We start from the raw sequence: 22,875 nt of genomic DNA on the forward strand, positions 1-22,875 counted from the left end.
GTAGGGGGCCAGGCCAACCGCAGAGAAAAAATGAAGAAACTAAAAATGCTACGATAACAGAAAAATATGCACTTGGGAAGCAGATGGAGAAAAATGGACGGAAATAAACACACAAACAAACACGCATGTAGATTTACAATCACACGTAATAAACTATACTCACACACAAAAACACGTTCCCCGGATATGCAAGTGTGTGTGAGTGTGCATATAAACAGCCAGTATATGTGAACAGAGGGTATGTTTATGTATGAATGTGGGAATACTACTACGATAATAATATTGTGTACGTGAGTACTATCACTGATAATGTTTAAATAAATGTCCTTATATGCAAAGAGCGAATACTCGTTTTCGCCCTCACACGCCTCACACTTGCATGGAATGCTTCTGTCTTATCCATCCATACATCATCATGTAAGGGGAAAAAGTGTAATTGTACAGTACAGTGTGGGCGTAAGACTATGAGGTTTTTTATAGGACACGCTTTTATGCAAATACCGATTGTAAAGTGCAATGGATTTGAACTAAATGTCTGCCACATGAGATATAGTAAAAAATTTACGATATCTTATTAAATTTGCAAAAATATATTTAAGTTGTTTTCTCGTAAACGATATGCTGTTTATCATTCTTGATTATGGTGTATTTTTGTGCGGCACCAAACGATTTCTTGTTATGAATATCAGTGTTTGTAGATAAATGGTTTGAAATGTAGCACTGACCTATGTAAATTCAGGTTTTGTAAATGCTTCTGAAACATGTACCACCACATGCTATCATTTTTATTTTTAAGTTTATAATGTCAGCTACTAGATTTCACTAGATTTCCAATCTCTTAATTTATTTTCAACTAAACCAACAAAAAATGTCAAATTCATAAGTGGCTAATAAATATATTATATCATCATATAAGTATCATATATTTCTGTAATTTATAAATTATACGACCTACAGTACAATCATTGGGATTGATGGCAATTTTACCACATGTTCCATGATGATGCTAAAAAAGGCGGAATATTTTAGGCTCGAACCTAATTCAATGCATTGAGTACCAAAACAACCAACTTCTCACCTTTATAGGGTTTGTTAGGTAATAAATGCGAAGGGATTTTATTTTCATGTGTGACAACTGAAAACGGCGAAAATGTTTGAAAACATTTTTTTAATTGATCCGAAAAATTTTTACTTTTATGGAAACACAAAATTTTCAATTGAAAAACATGCATTTTACTTTTGCGGTATTTAAAATCGTACGCATGCACATGAATTTAGGTGCGAGTTTTGACATATCCCCATATAAAGGCCCAGTCTCATTTTATTTCACGGTCATAGTCTTCCAATATGGGTGCCTTTAATTAAATCAGTTACCACCGACTTGAAATATTTTGAATACGTACCTCAGATGGAGGATATGGAAATACTCGGTCAAACTTTAAGATGTTTTTAATTCCATTTGTTTTTGATGTTGTTAGGATTAATAATAATTAAGGGTAAGAGTCATGTTAAAAACCAGTAAAATAGTGTCAGGCTATGATTTGCTGAGGCCTTCGGAATTACACACAGATTCTATTATTAGTTTATATGCAATGCATGTTATTATCAAATTAAATTTACAAGTTTATAAAATTTTGACCCTGTGTGAGGGAGATACTAGAAGGAGTGACCAATGGATCCCTTCTTTGGACTTCATCAAGGCTTAGTAAAGATAATAGGTAGTAAAAATTTGGTTAAAATGGGATTGTCCAATTACATGATATTATAAAATTAAATTTTTGCACTATTTTTAAAATTTTATGGCAGAGGTACCAAAAGTAGTGGTCCGATCTTGCCATCATCAAATTTAAACTAAATTTGAATGAAATCGGTTACTCCCTTCAAGAGTTATCGTGCGCACCAGCCGGCCAGACCGACGGACGGACATTTGTAAATCGACTCCAAATTGTCTGAAACGGATTTGGTCCAAAGAAACATGGGGTATAAATTATATAATTTCGATGAACTTCGGACATCCTGAAATACAAATCTATGTTCCTACTTTGTATGTCTGCAGTTATTACACAACAGTCGTCTAAAGAAATACCCTCTAACATATTCGTCATGCACTACAGGATTTAAAGGACGCTTCCAACGTGGTTTATCAGACTTAAACACGTTGTCTCATCTTATATCCTTTGTTTTCCTTCGCTTTTCTTAATTATTCTATTTTTGTGGCATTGTTTGTAGTTGGATCAGTAGGGCATATAAGCTGAGACACTCATTGTTAAGGGTAAAGTAGTAGAAGCCCCTTACCCTATATTATATGTAAGATATGAATTAAAAAAATGAAGTCGTACTCATTATGTTGGTAAGCAAACGGACAATAACACGGCTAAGCAACTCCCATTTCATTATGGCCTATTTTACACATGATTTGAGTGGAACTCTCTGTGAATGAATGCATAGAAAAATGCTTGTCAGTTGCTCACAATTTCTTAGGCAACAATGATTCCACTCTGCGCAATTCCTTTGTCCATTTTGACAGGCAAAACATTATTTCCTCATAATTTTTTTAAGGTCTTTCGTTTCAATATTGACGTACATTTAACATATTGGAAACCAGAAAGGAAAGATCAAAAGTCGGACGGAGTCGACTATATGATACCCTTCACCACTTTGGGTACATGCAACAGATGATAATGTGTACAATGTCCTGTAGGTAGAGGAGACATAGCATCTTTGGAAGACCATTAAAATGGAACCGGCCGAAAAAGAATGGTGATCTACATAAAAATTTGAACAAATAAAAACCATACACACACCATTCTGAAATCTATGAAAAATGGCATGTCACTCGGGCAGACTTGGATTTTTGTTGGTGTAACATTTGTATGAAATCCATCAAAATTATGTATGGAAGTGGACAAAGAGATAATTCGGTTCATTATTTCTTTGACAAAGGCTAAAAACGGACCATAAAACTATTTTCAACCATTTAAAATTGACCGGAAACGGCCAGAATTGTCCAACAGGAGAGGTGTCGTGTTCCACCAGGACAACGCTAAGCCATACAGTGACTCGCCAGAAACTTCGGGAGCTTGGTTGGGTAGTTTTAATGCATTCGACATACAGTCCGGGCTTGGTACCAAGCGATGATCATCTTTTTCTTGCATTGCAAAATTTCTTTAATGATAAAAAAAATGGTATCTAGGGAGGATTGTAAAAATCGACTACTAGAGTTTTTGGCAAATGAAGAGCAGGACTTCTATGAGAGAGGCACTATGAAATTACCTTTGAAATGGCAACAAATCTTACAACAAAACGGTGCAAATTTGGCCCAAATCGGACATTCCGAAGCAACAACTTCGATGCCGACAGGATCAGTACAGCTGTCTGTATGTTTTATCCAGAATGTAGCTAATGGTACCGCATTAGTAAATATAGTCAACACTAAAAATATGATAATAACTGATACCAAGTATGGGTTCAACAAATTAACTTTTCACAAAACATTGAAAAGTGCTTCAACTTTCAGCGTAGCTAAAATATACCTCGATAATGGCACGGATATACGATATTTATAATATATAAACTTCCTACATGTTTTAATATTTCCCCCAAAATCCGATTATGAAACCCTTTAAGCACTTCTCCGGACCTTATCTTCTCGGTGTCATGGAATGAAACCATAGTTATTTTTCACACAAAATTCTTGGTGCGACAGGTACCTCAGTTATAATATGGTTATAATATTGATTCAAAGACTGTGCACCATGGCATATATTCATTTTTCTCCTGTCGTGCATTCCACCCGCCTGTTATGTCAAGTTCCACCACAATTTTGCATTTTTCTCTCACAAAAGTTACTACATGCAAATTCCTTCATAGGCCATTAATTGACAGACATTACCAATCTATTATTGTTTCTCACAGTTACATAGTACACAAGCAGAAAAGTAGAACGTCTAATATAAATTCGAAAATTTTCGAGATCCATTACTTTCCTATTATTGCAATTACCCTGCATGTTCTATGCCAATTCCATTTGCCAAACATTACTCAATCATAAATGAGAGGGGAAAGTTTTTTTTTTTTTGCATTGGAAACTAACAGACAATTGCAACAATAGATTGGCAAAAATTCCACGCCATTTAAGTTCATTACCAAAACTGCTATATCCGAAGCAAAATACAGCGAACTCAATAAGTCTTTGGATATTATAGGAATATTAGGATGTTTCAATTATAATAAAAGAGGGAAATAAAATATATTACAAAACAGATTTATATAATTTTCAGAAAATATGATATTCCCATTTAATTTTAGCTGGGCATAATATCAAAAAATTTTAAACAATGTGATAGGATAATTATCATTTTATGTCGTTTCTATTTTTTAAACATAGTACAAATATCCTATAACCATATAGTCGTTTTCATGATATAAATATTAAATGTCTACTTTTGTAATATTTCCACACTTTTTTCTATAAACTTTCAATTCAAAATTTTGATTTCTCATTTTTTTTCTGTTCATATTTGTTCCCCTTGTCCAATCAAAAACTTGCTGTTTTTTCCAGCGAATATTTATTTGCTTTCGTGCTTTGTTGATTTTCTAATTTAAATCGAGATTTGTTTAGCACTCGAGGGACACTCGAATGTGGGCACACACACACACTCGCACACAACAACAGCGACAAATATATGTTCATAGATACGAGGAAAAAACCACAAGTTATGCAACTCTCACAAAACAAAACTCACATATTCTAACGAGACAGACTGACACACTCATACATACGAACAAACAAATAAACCGACAGACAGACAGACAAACGTACGAACGAACATATGTTCAAAAGTTATTTATCATCCACTCGAATTTTTCGTATTTTTCATATGCATCACACGCTAAACGCTAATAGTTCCAACATTACCATAGCCCAACTCCACTAACGCCAGTGTATTCTTTAGTTCAGAGTGGAGCACAATGGTATGTGCCACTATTGTCTGTATGGTGGGCCAAGATCACTTCAGTGGCTTCAGTGTTCACAACTGGCTCGTTGCTGAACAAGAACTCTGCTTTGGTAGTTGTCTATAAATCCACTCTATAATAACAGCATACATACAAACACACATGCTCACATTTTGAGACACATTGAGACATACATCAAATCACACTTCTCACATAAATACCCTGGTCTAAAACACAATCACACACACGCGCTAAGAGACACACAAATGTACTCTTGTCTTCTAATACATTCAAATATGACGGAAAAAGTATTTGCAATGACTCTGTTCCATTTTCCATCATTGTTTCATAGTCATTGACTCTTGCACCTTGGTTTAAATATTATTATTATTTTTTTCAGTTATTTGACTAAGAGAAATTGAATGGGATATTGATTCGATGCACCATAAAGTACCATTCATTATCAAAATAAAATTCTGAGTCGTAGTAGCCAGTCATGTCGGTTAGTCTATTGAAATCACGATAGAGCGTTTTTGTGCGGTCCTCATATATATGGCTATTATTAGATTCCATTTCAATGGTCCTCCAAAGATGACATGTCGATTCTATCTAAAGGATATTGTGCATATGAGCATCTCTTGTATGTACCCAAAGTGGTGAAGGGTATCATATAGTCGAAGGGTATCATAATGCCTCCCTCATAGAAGTCAGCTCTCTAGTTGCAAAAAAAATTGATTTTCATAATCCTCCCTAGATACCAACTTTTTATTATTAAAGAAATTTTGCAAGGCAAGAAAAAAATGATATTCGCTTGGTGCCAAGTCCGGACTGTATGGCGGAAGCATTAAACATTCCCAACCAAGCTCCCGAAGATTATGGCGAGCCACACCTCTCCTGTTGTCCAATTCTGGCCGTTTCTGGTCAATTGCTGTCTTCAGTTGTTCCCAGTTGTTCACAGTAGACATCAGAATTTGGCGTTTGGCCACATGGAAGCAACTTAAAAAGCTTAGCAGAACCTTCCTCGCCGTTGATCCTGGTTTGGCCACCGCTCATTAACCACAGGGTTGTGGTATGTGATCCATTTCTCATCTCCAGTCACCATCCGTTTAAGAAATGGGTCTATCTTATTCCGTTTGACCAAGGCCTCGCAGATGGAAATTCGATCCAACCATTGTTCAGTGAATTGGTGTGGCACCCAAACATCGAGCTTCTTTTTGAATCCAGCTTTGTGTAAATAGTTCAAAACGATGTAACGACTGCTAATATGCCGGTCAACGTCGATAATTTCTCCGATTTTATCGACGTTTTCATAATGGATTTAGATTTCTGTTTTGTACCAATTATTTAAAAATCATAACGAGAAATGTCAAAGTCTTAAAAAAATAACCTACATATTATTGCTTATCTCCCATCTTTTTAAATAATATGTTTGCACCTGCAGCTATACTCGTATCTCCATCACGTATCCTTTTTAATAAAATTTAGAACTAAATTTTATGTAATTCTACATTTCTTTGTTGCCACCACTGTAGGTCATAGTTCATAATTGTGCAGCTGCAAGCTATGCCCTTCATGGGGAAATAAATGTTTGGCATCAAACGAGAAACCCCACATCTATCTTCAGTTCAGTTCTATTCTGGGATATGGATATGCAAGTGGAAGTGTGGTAGTTGTGGTTGCATCACTCCAGAGCTGGTATGGTGTAGTTTGCATTCGATGAAGCTGAGTTGTTATTTTTTGTGTTCACTGCTTCCTGATAGCTAAAATAGAGTCTAGAGATAACTTATGTTTTAGAGCAATGCCGCACATATAAAATATCCATCATTCGTTTATAGTTTGTTCGTTTTCCATTTTTTGTTATCATATCCTATCTTCACCACACGTTTCCTCTCTCTTCCCCCTTGGATTTGAGTGAGTGCTTTCCTAGTGAAACATTGTTGAAATGCCAAGTATATTTTTTCGTATTTTTAGATTTCTACATTTGGTTGTTGCCATCATATTTTCCCCCGCTCCACTATCACTAATGTATGTCAAATGTCTTTGACTTATGATTTTCAATATATCATGTGATCTGATCTATAAAGAGTCACGTTTAATATTTATAATGTAAGTTTTTTCTTGTTGAATTATATGGTTTGTAATCTTAATGAGTGGCAGTGAAAACTTTTATGTTGCTTGATAGGAAGGAAAAAAGTAAAACTCATTATTTCCTTTTGCTTGTCATTTCCAATCACGTTTCAGTTAATCAAAAATTGTTTAGAGTAATTTACTAAATGTTAGTACGAAGTCTTCAATAAAACTGTACAGCACTAAAGACATCAACCAACCAGTACCGTTTCAATTTTTCCGATTTTTGGGGGGATTTTCAAAAAAAGTACGCGTATCACGGGAACTACTCCAAATATTGATTTTCACTCTTCAGCAATGTTTTACCTCTTAATAAAATCTACAAATGTTGCTTTATGATGGAATCCATGAAATAACAGCTCACCTGTCGAAAAAACATACATTTTCGAACCTTTTTTGTGATTTCTCGCACTGGGTTTCTATTAATTTGACGTACAATATATGACAGGAATATAGTCAAAGAAAAAACAATTTGTTCCAAGGAGGCTGTTACCGCTCGCAATGTCGACCCATTATGTCGATGTCGTCCGCATAGGCGAGCAACAAGTGTTGTTCGGTCTACAGAATGCCATTTCTGTTCACCTTTGCATATAGCATGACCTCTTCCAGAAGGATATTGAAAAGATCACATGACAAACTATCACCTTGTCTGAATCCTGGCTCGACAAAGCGCTCCGAAAGGTCCTTTCTGACTTTAACTGTTGTCCTTGTGCCAGATAATGTTATCATGCATAGCCGTATTAATTTTGCAGGAATGCCGAAAGCATACATTGCTTTAAATGCCTCTGAACAGATAGGGCTGTCGAATGCGGATTTATAGTCGACGAATAAATGGAATGTGTCGATATGTTTTTCTTGGGTCTTTTCAATGTTTTGGAGCAGAATGAAAATCTATGGTGGTGGTCTATGGTGGATTTGCCAGTCTTTGACCGTTCAGAGCTTTATATGCCAGTCTTTGCGCTGGACAGAGCTTTATATGCGATGGGAAGGATACTTATCCTTCTATAGTTCGCCTTTTTGTCTCTTTTGTGCATAGTATACATGAAACTGAGGTTCCAATCATTGAGCCTGGATTCCTCTAGCCAAATCGTACTACTCAGCTACTTCATACAAGCATCTGAGAGGTGGCCCTGCATAGTTCTGCTAGTAATTTATCGGCACCTGCTGTTTTATTGTTCTTCGGCCGATTAATTGTTACTCTTAACACATCTTGGTGTATACTCTATACCGTCATCTCTTATTTGTTCTGAGGTATCTTCTTCATCGTCACTATTTGATATCAAAAGCTTTGCAAAATGCTCCTTCCAGATCCTCTACAACATCTCTACAGGAGAAATACGTTTCTCCTCTCTCCCTTTCTCCCGATAATTATCTCTTTGAATTACGTCTTGCTACTGCCCTATACACTGTACTTGTTGATTATAACCGCCAAAGTAAAAACTACGCCTGTTCTGTTCAACATGAGCACATTCCAAATTCGCAGATTGGGTCGTTTACACTTTTGCGTGGGTCGTTTAGGCGGTAGTTTTTTCCGAGTGTGGGCCATGTTAAAGACAATTTTGGTATCTATCATCCCCTACGTCACCGAAGTTATTTTGTATTCCAAAAATGCCCTTGAAGGTGATGTATCGATTACCGCGATCGTGCAACATTCCCTTACCATTTTCGGCATTTATTCAGTTTCCAAAATGTCTTCCCAGTGAGCTTTCTTTTTAGATCTGAAAATATAGGACGATTTCAACAAATTGTCACAAAAATTGGAGACGAACTAACCACCTCCAGGAAATGCAATATTCGTGTTTTTTGCATTATTACATCTGTTTTTGTAAGAAGATCTTTTAGTACACAAATAGCTTCCCAACCACTCAGAAGAATTAACGTTCTTATGTAAAAAAAAAATTATGATAAATTTTAAATTAACATCGAATTATCTAAATTATAATTGGGGCGTATACATTGTGACATTATGTATACGCACTATATTACACTGTTCAACATGATTTTTGTGTTTACGAAACTGGGTATTTCTCTCTGGAAATTTATTTGTTAGCGTATTTGACAAGTTCACCGTAGCTCATCTGAATAAACTGTTCAAAAATGTATAAAAACGGTTCTTTATTTTTTTACGTACTTGGCATATTTGAGAACTCCACCCAAAATCTTATAAGTAACTTTTGTGTGGAATGTTGCGAGAATGAAAAGTCGAATCTTGTGATATTTGAAGTCCCGTTCAATAAATTAAAGTCGGAAAGGACATACAAGGTATTAATTTAGAGGTACGACGAAATGTTCTTCAGAAAAACCTCATTACCTCGATTTTACTATAAATATGTAATCCTAAAAAATACAATAGCTTCAATTGAAGATATTAAGAAATGTCTTCATAGATAATAAGGTGGCCAGCAAAAAAACGCCATATCTCCGAACTTTGACCTACGGCTTATTCATTTCCGGGGGTTTCATATACTCACCCAAGTCTTCCATCCCCAAAAGGAATCTTCCACTCCAGAGCATGACCGCGATTTTTGTCTCACAGTGTTATTGATTTTTGTATGGCAACATTTTTGGTAACATTTTGAAAGTATTAAAAATTAAATCCAAATGCACACATTTCTCTGCACATTTCGTGTTCTCTCAAAATGTTCGATTTTTTATATTACGTGGGTATTAAAAAATGTAGATGTTTAAGAATTTTGATGAATGTGATAACTGTTGTAATGACGACATGTTTGGAGCAATGCCAGTGAAAAATCATTTAACACAAAAGCAGCAGCAACAGTAAAAAAATCTCCATCATGCAGAGATTCAAATAAATGTCACTCCAACTGACTGCTAGATTGTACCTCTCACACATATTGCACACACACACACACTCACAGCAGCATTTGTTCAAAGAAAATGTACTCACACTCTAAGCAAAAGAAACAAATGTGTGTGTGTATACATGCAAGTTTATTTCCATTTCCACTTCATGTACGAATATTAACAACAATTATGTCAAGAGAGTGCGCATTTATGATTTATTTTTCGTGGAGCAAACGCTGTTGTCAGCAAAGATTTGTTATGTTTGTGTGCATCCTATTCAGCAGTTCATATGGTGATGATGATGATTTGCCGGGTGTATGTGTGTGTGAGTGCGAGTGCATTATAATAATTTTTTTAAGAAAATGTTTGCACCATTCATTTTTAACCGAGAATTAAAACATAGATTTTATTTCTATAGCATGAAGTTATTTGAAAATTTTATATGTTGCATTAAATAAAAATATAGTTTGTAGCCGAATATTAATTCATAAATTCTGAATATGTGATTCTCCCCCTCTCTATATGTTTATTTTTGTTGTTATTGTGGATAAATCAATTAAGCAATTTATTATATTCCAGCCAGAAAGGCTAACACGGAAACTCTAACTTTTAAATCAAATTAAACATTTATGTGTATTCCACCTCTATCTCAAAGCTTTTAGATTATTTTTCAACTTCAATTTCCACACCTCACAAACTAACTAACAAACAAAACACCAACACGATCTACTAATAAAATTAATTACATCTATTTCCTTTGTAAAAAGTTTTCCCTTTCAAACTAGGATTATTTAACCAAAAAACAAGGGAATAACTTTTCTTGGAATTTTTGACAAAGAGTATTGTTCTCCTTTCAATCGTAGCAATTCACCGGATTATCTTCAAACAATTTTTGCGTAAAACTTTGTGTAAATTTTTGTGTCATTTTCCAAGCAAGCAAAACGAAAAAAGAAGACATTTCTGACATCATTCGATTTTTTTTTAAATACATATATTTGTGTTGTAGTAATCATCTCACTCTCGCACTGATAATGTGACCTAGCCAACCAATCTCAACAATTTACACAAAAGACGTTACTTTATTTGTTACGATTTTTTCCGTACGTACGACTCGTTATTTACTTTCGTTCGTTCGTTCATTCACAATCACATTTTAAGAATGAAAGGCGGAAAATTCACACAAAAGCGCTAAGAAGGAAAGCAGAAACTCAATTTCCGATTAACGTTTTTGTCATGTGTTGAGATGTGTGATGCTGCAAGAGAAATGCGAGGCAAGCTTAAAAGTGCATGTATGTGTGTCGAAGTACTTATATTTTACATTAGTGAAAATATTACTCAACGAAAGTTGAAAAATTACATTTGTACAAAACGTTCAACATTTTGCGAGTGGACGAATTGCGTATAGGCTACAATCTAAAATTTTTGTTCAATGAGAGTCACATAGTCGAAATTCGTGAAATAGGTTGCTGAAATATTGATCATGTTTTGGCAAGGAGTTAAAGATGCAGTTAAAAGACTTCTTGGTGGAACATTTTTATTGTCCACCAAATATTAGGTATTATGAAGCTCCTAGCCGCATTTTTCAACCTGACTGTCACCAATATGATATTTCAGTTCCGAAGATGATAAACAACCTGGAAAAAAATTTGAGAGTCCCACCGATTTTAGTTATTAGGATTACTCGCCTCATTGTTGGGCCGAAAATAAATTAATTTTTATACCGTCACATCATCATTCCTCCCACTGATTATTTTTTTTAATCTGAGAAGAATTTGAACGTAGCCGCTAGATTTATAAAATACACCTTCCTAAATGTAGATCTAGAATTATGTCACTTGTGTCACTACCAATGACCATCGAATTGACTACTGAGTAAAATAATGCAAAAACTGGACTTTTACTATTTTTGATTACACCGTGCAACAAAAAACTAGAAGACACGTGTATCGGCATTTCGAAAGTTTTCCTTGAGAGGTAACCTAAAAAGGCGTTGCAATTTCTTATTCCTATTTCTAAGACATTTGAAAATATTCGGATTAAAATTTCTCGAAATCCTTGCATTTTAGGTATATGGTGCCTTTGGCAATATTACTGATATAAATGTGGCAAATATTTTACGTTACATGAGATACACTAAATTGGCCACTGAAGGCTTAGTATTATATATGAATCTTTAATAAATAAGTTCAAAAATATTTTACGTTAACAGGCAAATCTCTTAACGGGTATTTTTGGTACCCTTTCCCGGAAATTGAAAACTCATTGAAAACGGAGTTATAGCATGTTATAATATTCTACAAACATCTTAGAATAGACCAAAAGTCTAAAATCAGTCTAAACGTCAAAAATCTTAAAACTATGAAAGCTCATTCATTTGATTGAAAACTCATTCAATGCTGGTTTACAGCAGGTCAGAATATTCTACAAAAATGTTTGTCATAGAGTTTTACTATAAGTGTCAGAACACACTTTTTGTGTTGCACAGTGTTATCCTCAAAATATCCACATCCCCTTTTCCGTGTAATATTTTTTGACGTTTGGGCGACCAAAAACACTAACAAAAATAAAGTTCACTGACTTTGTCAGAACCTGACGTAAGTACATTTCATAACGATTGCGATCTGTATTTCGTTTACCAATTATTACGGACGGACATTCATGATCTTAGAATAGACCAAAACTCGAAAATCAACTTAAACGTCAAAAATCTTAAAACTATGAAAACTCTTTCATTTGATTGAAAACTCATTCAAAACTGGGATACAACAAATCAGAATATATTTTACAAAATCTTCATCATAGAGTTTTACTATAAGTCTCAGACGACATTTTTTGTGTTGTACAGTGTTATCATCAAAATATCCACATTCTCTTTTTCGTGTAATATTTTCTGACGTTTGGGACATTATTGTGGTCTCTACAAATTACAAATTATTACGGACGGACACTGATGATCAATTCAGCTAGTCGAGATATGACAATTGGTTTATTGAAAGGTAGGCTTAGGAGCAATATTACTCTTGGGGCCAGTTCATTTATCGAATTTCTCCGAAAACAGGCAAACAAATGGAGGTGTACGTCTGAGAATTGACAGTTTTGCCCAAGAAACAGGCGACCATTTTCGAGGTGCTTCCATCAACTTTTTTTTTGGATTTGTGTCATCTTTGAAGACACGGTGGATTGTTGTTTTGTTCCGTTTTCATTCGCATTGATTCGTCACATTGATCGCAATTCTTAAATCATATCATTGCAGAAATCCTCATGAGCGCTGTTTTGAGCTATTGTAAAATTGTGCGTAATCCTACGAGAACACATAATTTTCCTGCCCAGGTGTTCATGTATATTGCCTGATATGTTCTGTAACTATGTCTAATCACCCTACAATCAACTATTATCGTAAACATTTTGTGAAAATGTTCGCGCTAATATTCTATTATAGAAGAAACACAAGGTCGAACCTCAAACTGTGCCAATGGAAATTTTAGATGCGCCAGACCATTCCTATTGTTAATAATTGACAATATATATAAATGATTCGGACCCCCAACTATTTATAATAGCTTTTCGTAATATAATGAGAAGCCACCACAGCAAGTTGTGTTCTAGTTCTATTGCCAGGAGAATGCTCAATAAAAATGGATTTGAAATCATCAATATATGTGCATTATTTTAAAACCTTATTTCAATGTTGTGATTTCTCAGAAGCCCAGTGGGAGAACCTATGAGAGTCTTTAAATAACTTTATGCTAAAGATGATTTTTTAAGTCAAGAAAAAAATATATACGCATTTGTATTTCGTAAGTATCCAATTGTAGGGTATCAAGAAAAAAAGCTCAAATTTAGTAGTAGTTGTTGTTGTTTTTATTGTAAGAACAAATGATTTCTTGCGCGCAATTTCCGTTATTATCAACTTTTGTATGAAAGGACAAAAACGAAATCTTAAAAATAAACGAAAGTTGTAAAGAAAGGATTATTCCCTTCAACAACAACAAAAAATAAAACACACACACCCACACACATACAAAAGTAAATGTCGCAAAAAAACCAAGTATACTTCAATGCAACTTTTTTATCAGAATCTAGCTCTTACTTTCAAAACAAGTTTTTTTGCTTTGGATGAAATGCCATCGACTCGCATCCATACATAAATGACAAGAACAACAAAACTATCACTGAATTCTCTGTTTACTATATATTTTGCTTACTTTTTGGAATTTTTGCCTTTTTGGATTTAAGAAAAAAATTCACAAACTTTTTTGTTTTTGAAAGTAAATACAAAATAAATAAAAAACTGCTGAAAACTTTTACAAACGAACAACATGTCCCAAAGATTTTTGATAGTCTGAATAAATAAGAAAAATAACTTTATTTAAAAATCTAAACCATTTTCTGATTAACCGAGAAATATTGTTTGTGTTTATATTTATTTTTTTGGTTATCTTGTTTGTTTCTTTACAGAGTCATGAAATCCTCAATTTGGAACCATATACCCAATATAAAGTCACCGTTCAGGTTTTTAATCCTGAGGGATTGGGACCGGAGACAACAATATTGGTGATGACAGATGAAGGAGGTAAGTTTTTATATAATAATTTTGTATTTAATTTTCGTAAAACTTTACGATGGGAAAGCTTAAATATGAGAAATTGGATTGAATCTTTTTAATGTTACTTAATAAATTTTAATTTAACTGTTTGAAGGAACGACAATGCCTTGAATAAATATATATGATAAATCTCAAATTATTCGATTGTGATACCTTCATTCAATTTTTTGGTTGAAACAAAAAAAAATGGAATACAATGTAAATACACTGAGTTCAACATTAAACTGCCAAAAAAATATTGAAATTTTGTCTTCTTTGATTCAATTCTACAATCTATTCCAAAATCAGCAAGTGTTGCACCAATTCATTAAAAAAATAAATATATTTTTTATTTCAATTATATATCTGCCATTACTACCAATGGGTCAATCCGGATCAAAGTCTTCATTTTTACATTATATATCATTATAACACATACTCGGACGCATTAACTGTCGTTAATGGTCTGACATTTTCTTAACGATCCCAATATTTGAGGTTCCATTTTAATTTATTTTTACGCATTTACCCCCTTTATGGCAATAACCCTCTAACCTCTCTCGAAAAATATGCAATTTAAAAACCAAATGTTTATTTACACACAAAATAATTAGAAATTCAAATATTTTGTGATAAAAATGTCATAAAATATTATTATATATCCATTAGTATTAGACATTTATCTAATCACAAAATTGAGTCACAATAAATGGCAAAGCCATAGTCATAATTTTCAAATGGATATTTGTTCATAGATTTTAAAATACACGCACGCATGCATTTACTCACAAACATTCAATTCATCCATGCGTTCGTTCGTTCATCACATAAATGCACACACACACCCATACACATATTAATATTCAATGTGAATTCATTTGAATCGATACTCATTCGATATATATTTTTCCATCGTGGAAAAAATAATGAAATTTGAATAATGCATTTGATTTGTCGTTGTAATAATATTTGAATACACTTTTAATTGGTTATTATTTTAATATGTCATAACCAGCAAAAGGAAAAACGAACCAACCACCCATACATACATCTAAAATATAAATATGCAATTTTTTCCTAATTATTTTGGGTAATTTTTATTTTATTTTTTTGGTAAATCAGTTTTTGACTGAGGGCATAACATAAAATGTAATGGATGCAACAACAATAATACGAGGAAATCAAATGTTGGTCATGTTATTAAATATACTGGCCAAATTATGGAATTTATTAAAGGCAATCACTACCACACACAAACAAACAAACAACTAAACCAAACATGCGACCAAAACAAACTAATAATATTGTTATTGTAAAATCACTGCAGTTGATTATATTAGCTAACCGAAAAATATGCACAAACACACAAATTAATTTTGTTTCGCACCGTAAATATTGAATATATTGTTGAAGTTAAAAATATATTGTAAACAAATACAGTATATTTTATATTAAATGTGTAACAGAAATATATAATTGTAGTTAGTAAAAAAAAGGTTATATTTTCTACACCTAAACAGCAAATTCCTCACATAAAGGTCAATTTATGTAGCAACATATTAGGTTGGAGGAAAAGAAATCCATTATTTTTTCAGCAGATGGCTGTACTGATAGATTTCCCGTAAAGTATCGATCAAACAATTTCAAATTCGTAACCTCGACCAGGAGCTTAAAATCCATCATAAAACTGTTTTAAACCATTTACCCAAAGCTGGATTGAAAACGAAGCTCGATGTTTGGGTGCCACACCAATTAACAGAAAAAATAGGAGTGAGATAGACCCATTTATTAAACGGATTGAGACTGGAGATGAATAATGGGTCATATACGGAAACGGTCTCGGTCAAAGGACTGCGAACCACCTCGAACGGTGGCCAAACCAGGATAACGGCCAGGAAGGTTCTACTATGCATTTCGTGGGACTGGATGGGAATTATTTATTATGAGTTGCTTCCATACGCTAAATTCTGATCTCTACTGTCAACAATTGGCCCGTTTGAAGATAGTAATTGGCCAGAAACGGCCAGAATTGGCCAACAGGAGAGATGTCGTGTTAAACCAGGACATCTACAGTGACTCGCCAGAAACTTCGGGAGCTTGGATGGGAATTTTTATTGCATTGCAAAATTTCTTTAATGATAAAAAATTGATATCTAAGGAGGAATTTGAAAATCGACTACTAGATTTTTTGGCAACAGCAACAAATCATACAACAAAACGGTGCATATTGTTCCAAAATCGGGCATTCCGAAGCATGTTAAATAAAGTCTCATAGTTCATATAAAAATAATTTATTTTTCCCCAGGCCTAAATCAATCCGAAGATGAGACCCATTGGTCCTCGCCCACTAAGGGTCAACATTTCTAATATGTATAAATCAGTCGAATGGAATGTCCGAAGTCCCTCTGTTACCTACCCCACAAAGAGTCAGTATTTTCTAAGAACACCAAATCCGGAATCTTTTTTATAAAAACACGAGCATATTGCCGCTACTTCGTTAACGATTGTAAGAATTTTTGTTATTTGAATTTCGCCTTGTAAGGGCAGTGATCATTTGAAAGTAATTTTAAGTGATTATTTATACTCTTTCGAGTCAAGCTTGGGCGGAATAAATACAATTTATCAACGTACGACCTTTGTAAAGCCAACATAGCCTAATATGCCTGACGAGTGGCTTAACCAACGGCGAAACGCATCGCATAATGGTGGGTACGTAGGTTCTTCTCCTGGCTATCCTTTTCATTGCAAAACTTAGATCATCAAACTCGACTCAAAAGAGTATAAATAATCACTTAAGGGGACCCCCCCATTCTCGGGGTCAAAAATTTTGTTGATACAATCCGAATCTACACTAATTTAAAAATGTTCCTACAAAATTTCAAATGAAAATCTCAAGGACTCTTGAAGATATAGCCGATTTATTGTGTCAGCATCAAGAGACGGCTGAAGGGTTTCTCAAACTTTAAACGCGTTTTTCTCTAAACATTTTTTTGCGAATGGCGGGCACGATAACTCAAAAACTAATAACCCAATCGATTTCAAATTTTTACACGTTTCTCTGTGAGTGTGTAGCTATCGTATGAACTAGGATAAAGCCAATCGGTGAAGATCTTCCTTATTTTTTAACTTGGGTTTTTGTAAAAAATCGGCGATTTTCCAAAAATATGTTTTTAAAAGTCCACCATTTTGTTAATTTTAGAGCGATGTCAATAATCCTAGTTCATACGAGAGCCAGACATGTACTCTTTCTAACACCGTTGGAATTTTCGGATTCCGATGTTCCAGTGAGGAGTTATCATGCCCGCCATCAAAAATAAGGACTTTTCTTTGATTACAAAAAACAACAACAAAATTTTTTTGTAAATTATTTTTCTTCTATTTTACATCTTCAATTATATATGTGTAAAGTTACAAACCTTAACAAGCATTGGTATTGATTTACCAGACCATTGAAAATCTTGAAAAATTAAAATCGTGAATGGGGGGGGGTCCCTTAAGATTGTAAGAATTATTAAATTGTATATTAAAATTGGTTTTGTTTTCACAAAAAACTGCATATGTCGGAAAACCTAATAAACCTACCCACCAATATTAACTATAATTAAACTTATGGTACCATTTACTTCCATTGTTCTCTAATAGTGCGTAATTCCAAATCTACCTTCCCAACAGAAATCTAACTCTATGCTAATTAAGGTGTCATTTGTTACCTTTCGTGCTCTTGAAGTACTAATATCCAAAAATAGTTCCAAGTTCCATGATTCGAGGTCTATAGGTTCATCCAAATCTTAATTTTACAAAATTTATTACCATTTGGTACACATTAATAGAAAAACCAATAGAATTCATATCTCCAAATTGTACCAAATTTAGTATCACTTAGAACACATTAGTTTGAATTTTCCAAACTTCCTACATACCCAAATCCTACACCCCAACAAGGATCCTTACTTCAAATTTCAATATTCCAACTCTATGGGTTCACCAAAAATTCAAATTTAGTACACATAAGTACGTTCACCCAAATCCATCGTTCACCCAAATCCAAATTTACATACCCCAATCCTACACCCCTACAATTATCATAACTCCAAATGTCAGGATTCCAGCTCTATCGGTTCGCCCAAAATTCAAATTGTACCAAATTTAGTACAATTTAGTACCCATAAGTATGAATTTCCAAAACTTCATCCATACCTCAATCCTACACTCGAATGGTAATCTAATTTCCAAATGTCAGTGTTCCGGCTCTATTGGTTAACCCAAATACAAGTTGTATCAATTATATTACGATTTAGTACTTTTCGTACATATAAGATAAAAGTATCTACATATTTCAAACCCACACTCCGACGGTAATGTTAATTTCAAAATTCCAGCCCCATCCGTTCCTCCAACTACAAATTGTACTAAATTTAGTACCGTTTAGTACTTTTCGATTACATGAGTACACACTTCTAAATCCACCTCCTTATATCAACCCTACTTCTCAACTTTGATTCGCATTCTAAATTCCAAGTTTTTAGCTCCATCCGTTCCTCCAAACACAAATTGTACCAAATTTAGTACCGTGTGGTAATTTTCGTTTACATGAGTACACACCCCCTTCAAAAGCACCTTCATGTGTCGACCATATTTCTCAAACTTGATTCGCATTCCAAATTTCAAGTCTTTATCCGTTCACATGCGACGCAATTGTACCAAATTTAATACATTTTAGTCCTCTTCGCATACATATAGTTCGAATTTCCAAAAACATATATTTCATCTCTGATGAAGTGTAATCAGTGACCCCATTCCAAATATAAGACTTCTAGCCTCACCGGTTCACCAAATACAAATTTAATCATATTTCGTACTTTTTAGTACCTTTAAGAATTTCCAAAAAATCCAGCTCAATTTTCAAGATTTTAGCTTCAGCCGCTTTACTTTTTATTAATATAGATATACCTATCGGTATATAAAAATGTGAAATAGAACTAGAACCAATATGCATGATGTTTCTTTTCAGGCCACACAAATAATTTTCTATAACAAAAACATAAAGCAATGCTAAAAACGCCAACGCAAAAAAAAAATCTGTAAAAGGAATGTATCGATTTATAAAAAATGTGGAACATATAAAAAACATATTACATATGACTTATGTTTATCTTCAAACCCGTAAAATAGAGTTTTTTCCCAATGTTTCAGCTGATTTCGAAAATAACAAAAAGTCATAGCCAGTCATATTTTAAAGCACCTTTTGCCATTCTTTGGCAATTTAAATTCTTTCCTTTTGATTCTGCTTTTTTGTGAATGTTAACAATTTGTACCAATACTATGTTGCTTTTTCGCGCTGTAAGCAGTTTTGCTTCCGTTTCCGGTTTTATGCGAACCGAAAAAAGAACCGTCGAGACCAAACAACTGGTCAAAGCAACAACTTTCACGAAAAAAACTACCGAACGAACGAACGCACTATAATACAATGCCAATGCTGAGATATATAAACACCAGCAGCTACCTTACCAAGCAAGAAAGGTAAGGGAACACAAAAGGAGACAACCTCGAACCAACAAAAACAACGACTGGCACGTTTGAAATTGTTTGGTCGGAAAAGCAACAGCAAGCGATCCTTTTTGTTCACTGTACCGCAACGAAACGAAAGGAAGAAGGTAACACAAGCATGCAGCTGGAAAATCTGCATTGTAAACAACCGGACGGATGCCTTAACCAAGCAAAAACAAAGTCCGTACATAGACAAACCTGTTTTACGCCAAAAACCTCACAAAACAAAAATACAGCAGCGAAAAAAATAGTTTTCTTTAAAATTGCAAAGCGCCATGGCGAAAAACAGACACACACGAACACACACTCACATAGAGAAAATGTTATGAATAAAGACCGGGGCAAGCTATAAATAAAAATAACGTAAAGCAAAATTATGGTTATAGGTAAGGATAATGGAATTTTCTTTATCGATATATTATTTCTTATTCTTTGAAAGCAAGTTTTGAAAGAAGAAATTCCAACCTTGGAAAAATTCATTGGGTATGCCGCATACAAAAAGAAAACTATGCTTTTTTAGCCAATAATAAAATGACAAGTTTTTATAAAACTTATGAAATGCGAATATTCCAAATTTCACAGATTTACAAAGAAATTACTAATATAATAATGAAATAAACAATTTCAATACAAATTTTAATTTTAAAATAACACATTCAAATATTAATTACAAGAATTTTCCCATATAAAATAATCCCTAAACAGTAATTACAGCAAATACATTTCCCAGTAAATAGGTTCATTTTCATACAAACTCAATTTTTCAGACTCATAAATCCCCACCTACAATTTCATATTTCAATATTCAATATTCACTGCAACACCAACACACATTTGATTACAAATAAAAACACACAAACACATCCACAGAGAATATTATGTTTGGCCTTCAACAAATATGGGAATATCCTTTGGCTGTTAATAAAGCTTAAATGAAAATAACCGCTAAATACAAGAGATTACATCTTCCGGGTATTACGGACAAAAAACGGCTAACAAAATCTAAGCTGCGTAGACAACCCAAAACATAGCCAACTGAGCCATTTGGGGATGTGAAATAAATTATTTACTCACATTACTTTTTGGAGGATGGTTAGAATTTGTTAATAAAGTTGTATTTTTTCTGTTCCCTGCATGTCCACATAATCCTAGGAAATAAATACATAAGTCTATTGTAATAAGGATGTATTTGGGGCTATTTGTATTCGACAAATATTAAAAGATATTTTGTTTATTCTATGATTGATATTGGGAAGAAAATTAATAATAATTCGAAGTGTTTGACGTGTATGTAGAAGAGAATTATTGCAAGAGGAAAGAAGAGGAATGTAAACATAACATTATTAGCGTACATGTGTCAATATTAATGTAAGGAAAAATAACGGGGCCCCAGGCTGAGCATAATGATTGCTCAGCTTTACACTATTTCTTTTGAGAGTTACGAGTATTTTACAGGATTTTCCAATAAGAGGTGTTCAAATAAAAATGCAAATTGCTGACATGATGTGAAAACTATTAATTTTTACACCAAGATGGAAATTTGCTTCACATCGATTTCGATGAATTTTCGAATCATTTGCATTCATTCCATAGACACAAAAACCAAAAAACGCTGTTGATAAATTTTTGTAACAAAAAAAAAATATTAAACCCCATTTGCAGGGTGATATTTTCAGGGGACATGCCTAAGTTACCGCCATACACCATAGATGTGAAATTTAACATAAAATAAAAAATATTTTTAATGACATTGAGAAAACCATACAAATTTTCTGAAATATTCATAGAAAAATATTCAGGAAATTTAGGGCTAAGTCGTTTAACTACTATCCATAAAAATACAGAAAAGCCTTGCAAAACTACTCCATGAAAATCTACTCTCATGTGAGTTATAATCCTTAGAAAAAATTCTCCTTGCAAAATCGAAGCATTTGGAAGCGATACTCCTTTCAAAAATACTCTTATAAAATCCACGCTTATGACAGTGATATTCTTTCCTAAAAATCTATCTGATCTATAAATTTCCGCATATATGACAGTGATAGTCCTTGCAAACATCCGTCTAAAATTTCTACGCAGTGATAGACCTTGCAAACACAGTCTTTGAAGTTTATGATGTTTATGGCACTGCTAGTAGCTTGATTATCCTACAAACATTTGTTTTAAAAATTCACGCTTGAGGCAGTAATACTCCTTAATACTCTTATGAGTATGATTGTCCTGAGAAAAATTCTCCTTTAAAATCCACGATTATGCCAAACACAATCCTTGCAAAGAACTCCCAAAAATCTACGTTTAGGGATCCTTGCGAAATTAAAAATCTGCGTTTATGGATCCTTGCAAAATGTATCCTTAAAAATCCACGCTTATGGCTGTAATATTCTAAAACTACTAACTAAAAATCTTTGGTTATGACAGTGAAAGTCCACACTTAGAATGTCATAGTCCTTGCAATAATAATATTCGCGCCAATATTAGGCCTTTGCTAACTTTTTTTATTGCGAATTGCTAGTATCACTCGCATCCGTTTCAAAACTAAACTCAAATTCGACAACATGTCGCGATAGGGTCACCGTAATTTTTTGCCAATGATGATGAGAGTTCTTGTACTATAGTCCTTGTAAATATACTTCCTAAAAAATCCTAGCTTAAAAAAATTCTTCGTTATTGAAAAATACTGTTTCAAATCTACGCTTATGGCAGTGATTGGTCTTGCAAATATACTACTTAAAAATCCAAGGATTTGGAAGAGATAGTCCTTGCATTAATACTCCTTAAATATCCGCGCTTATGCCAGGGGTAGTACCTACAAAAATACTCATTTCTGGTCTATTTGACCCCCAACATTTTAAACG

The 22,875-nt window shown here is 33.8% G+C and overlaps 1 protein-coding gene across 1 annotated transcript in view; it reads left to right on the forward strand.

Moving 5' to 3' along the window:
- LOC133327219 (protein sidekick-2-like) overlaps positions 1-16,840 on the forward strand; it is a gene marked incomplete at its 5' end in the record, with an annotated part of 36,917 nt that extends 20,077 nt beyond the window's left edge. The window contains 2 exons of the mRNA XM_061535781.1: positions 14,347-14,461; positions 16,779-16,840. Coding sequence (XP_061391765.1) covers positions 14,347-14,461; positions 16,779-16,840 — 177 coding nt within the window. The remainder of the gene's footprint in view (positions 1-14,346; positions 14,462-16,778) is intronic.
- Between the last annotated feature and the right edge of the window lie 6,035 nt (positions 16,841-22,875).

The sequence above is a fragment of the Musca vetustissima genome, unplaced genomic scaffold (genome assembly GCF_032173495.1).
Source record: "Musca vetustissima isolate MV318-11 ecotype Yass unplaced genomic scaffold, APGP_CSIRO_Mvet_v1 utg7855, whole genome shotgun sequence".
Classification (NCBI taxonomy): domain Eukaryota; kingdom Metazoa; phylum Arthropoda; class Insecta; order Diptera; family Muscidae; genus Musca; species Musca vetustissima.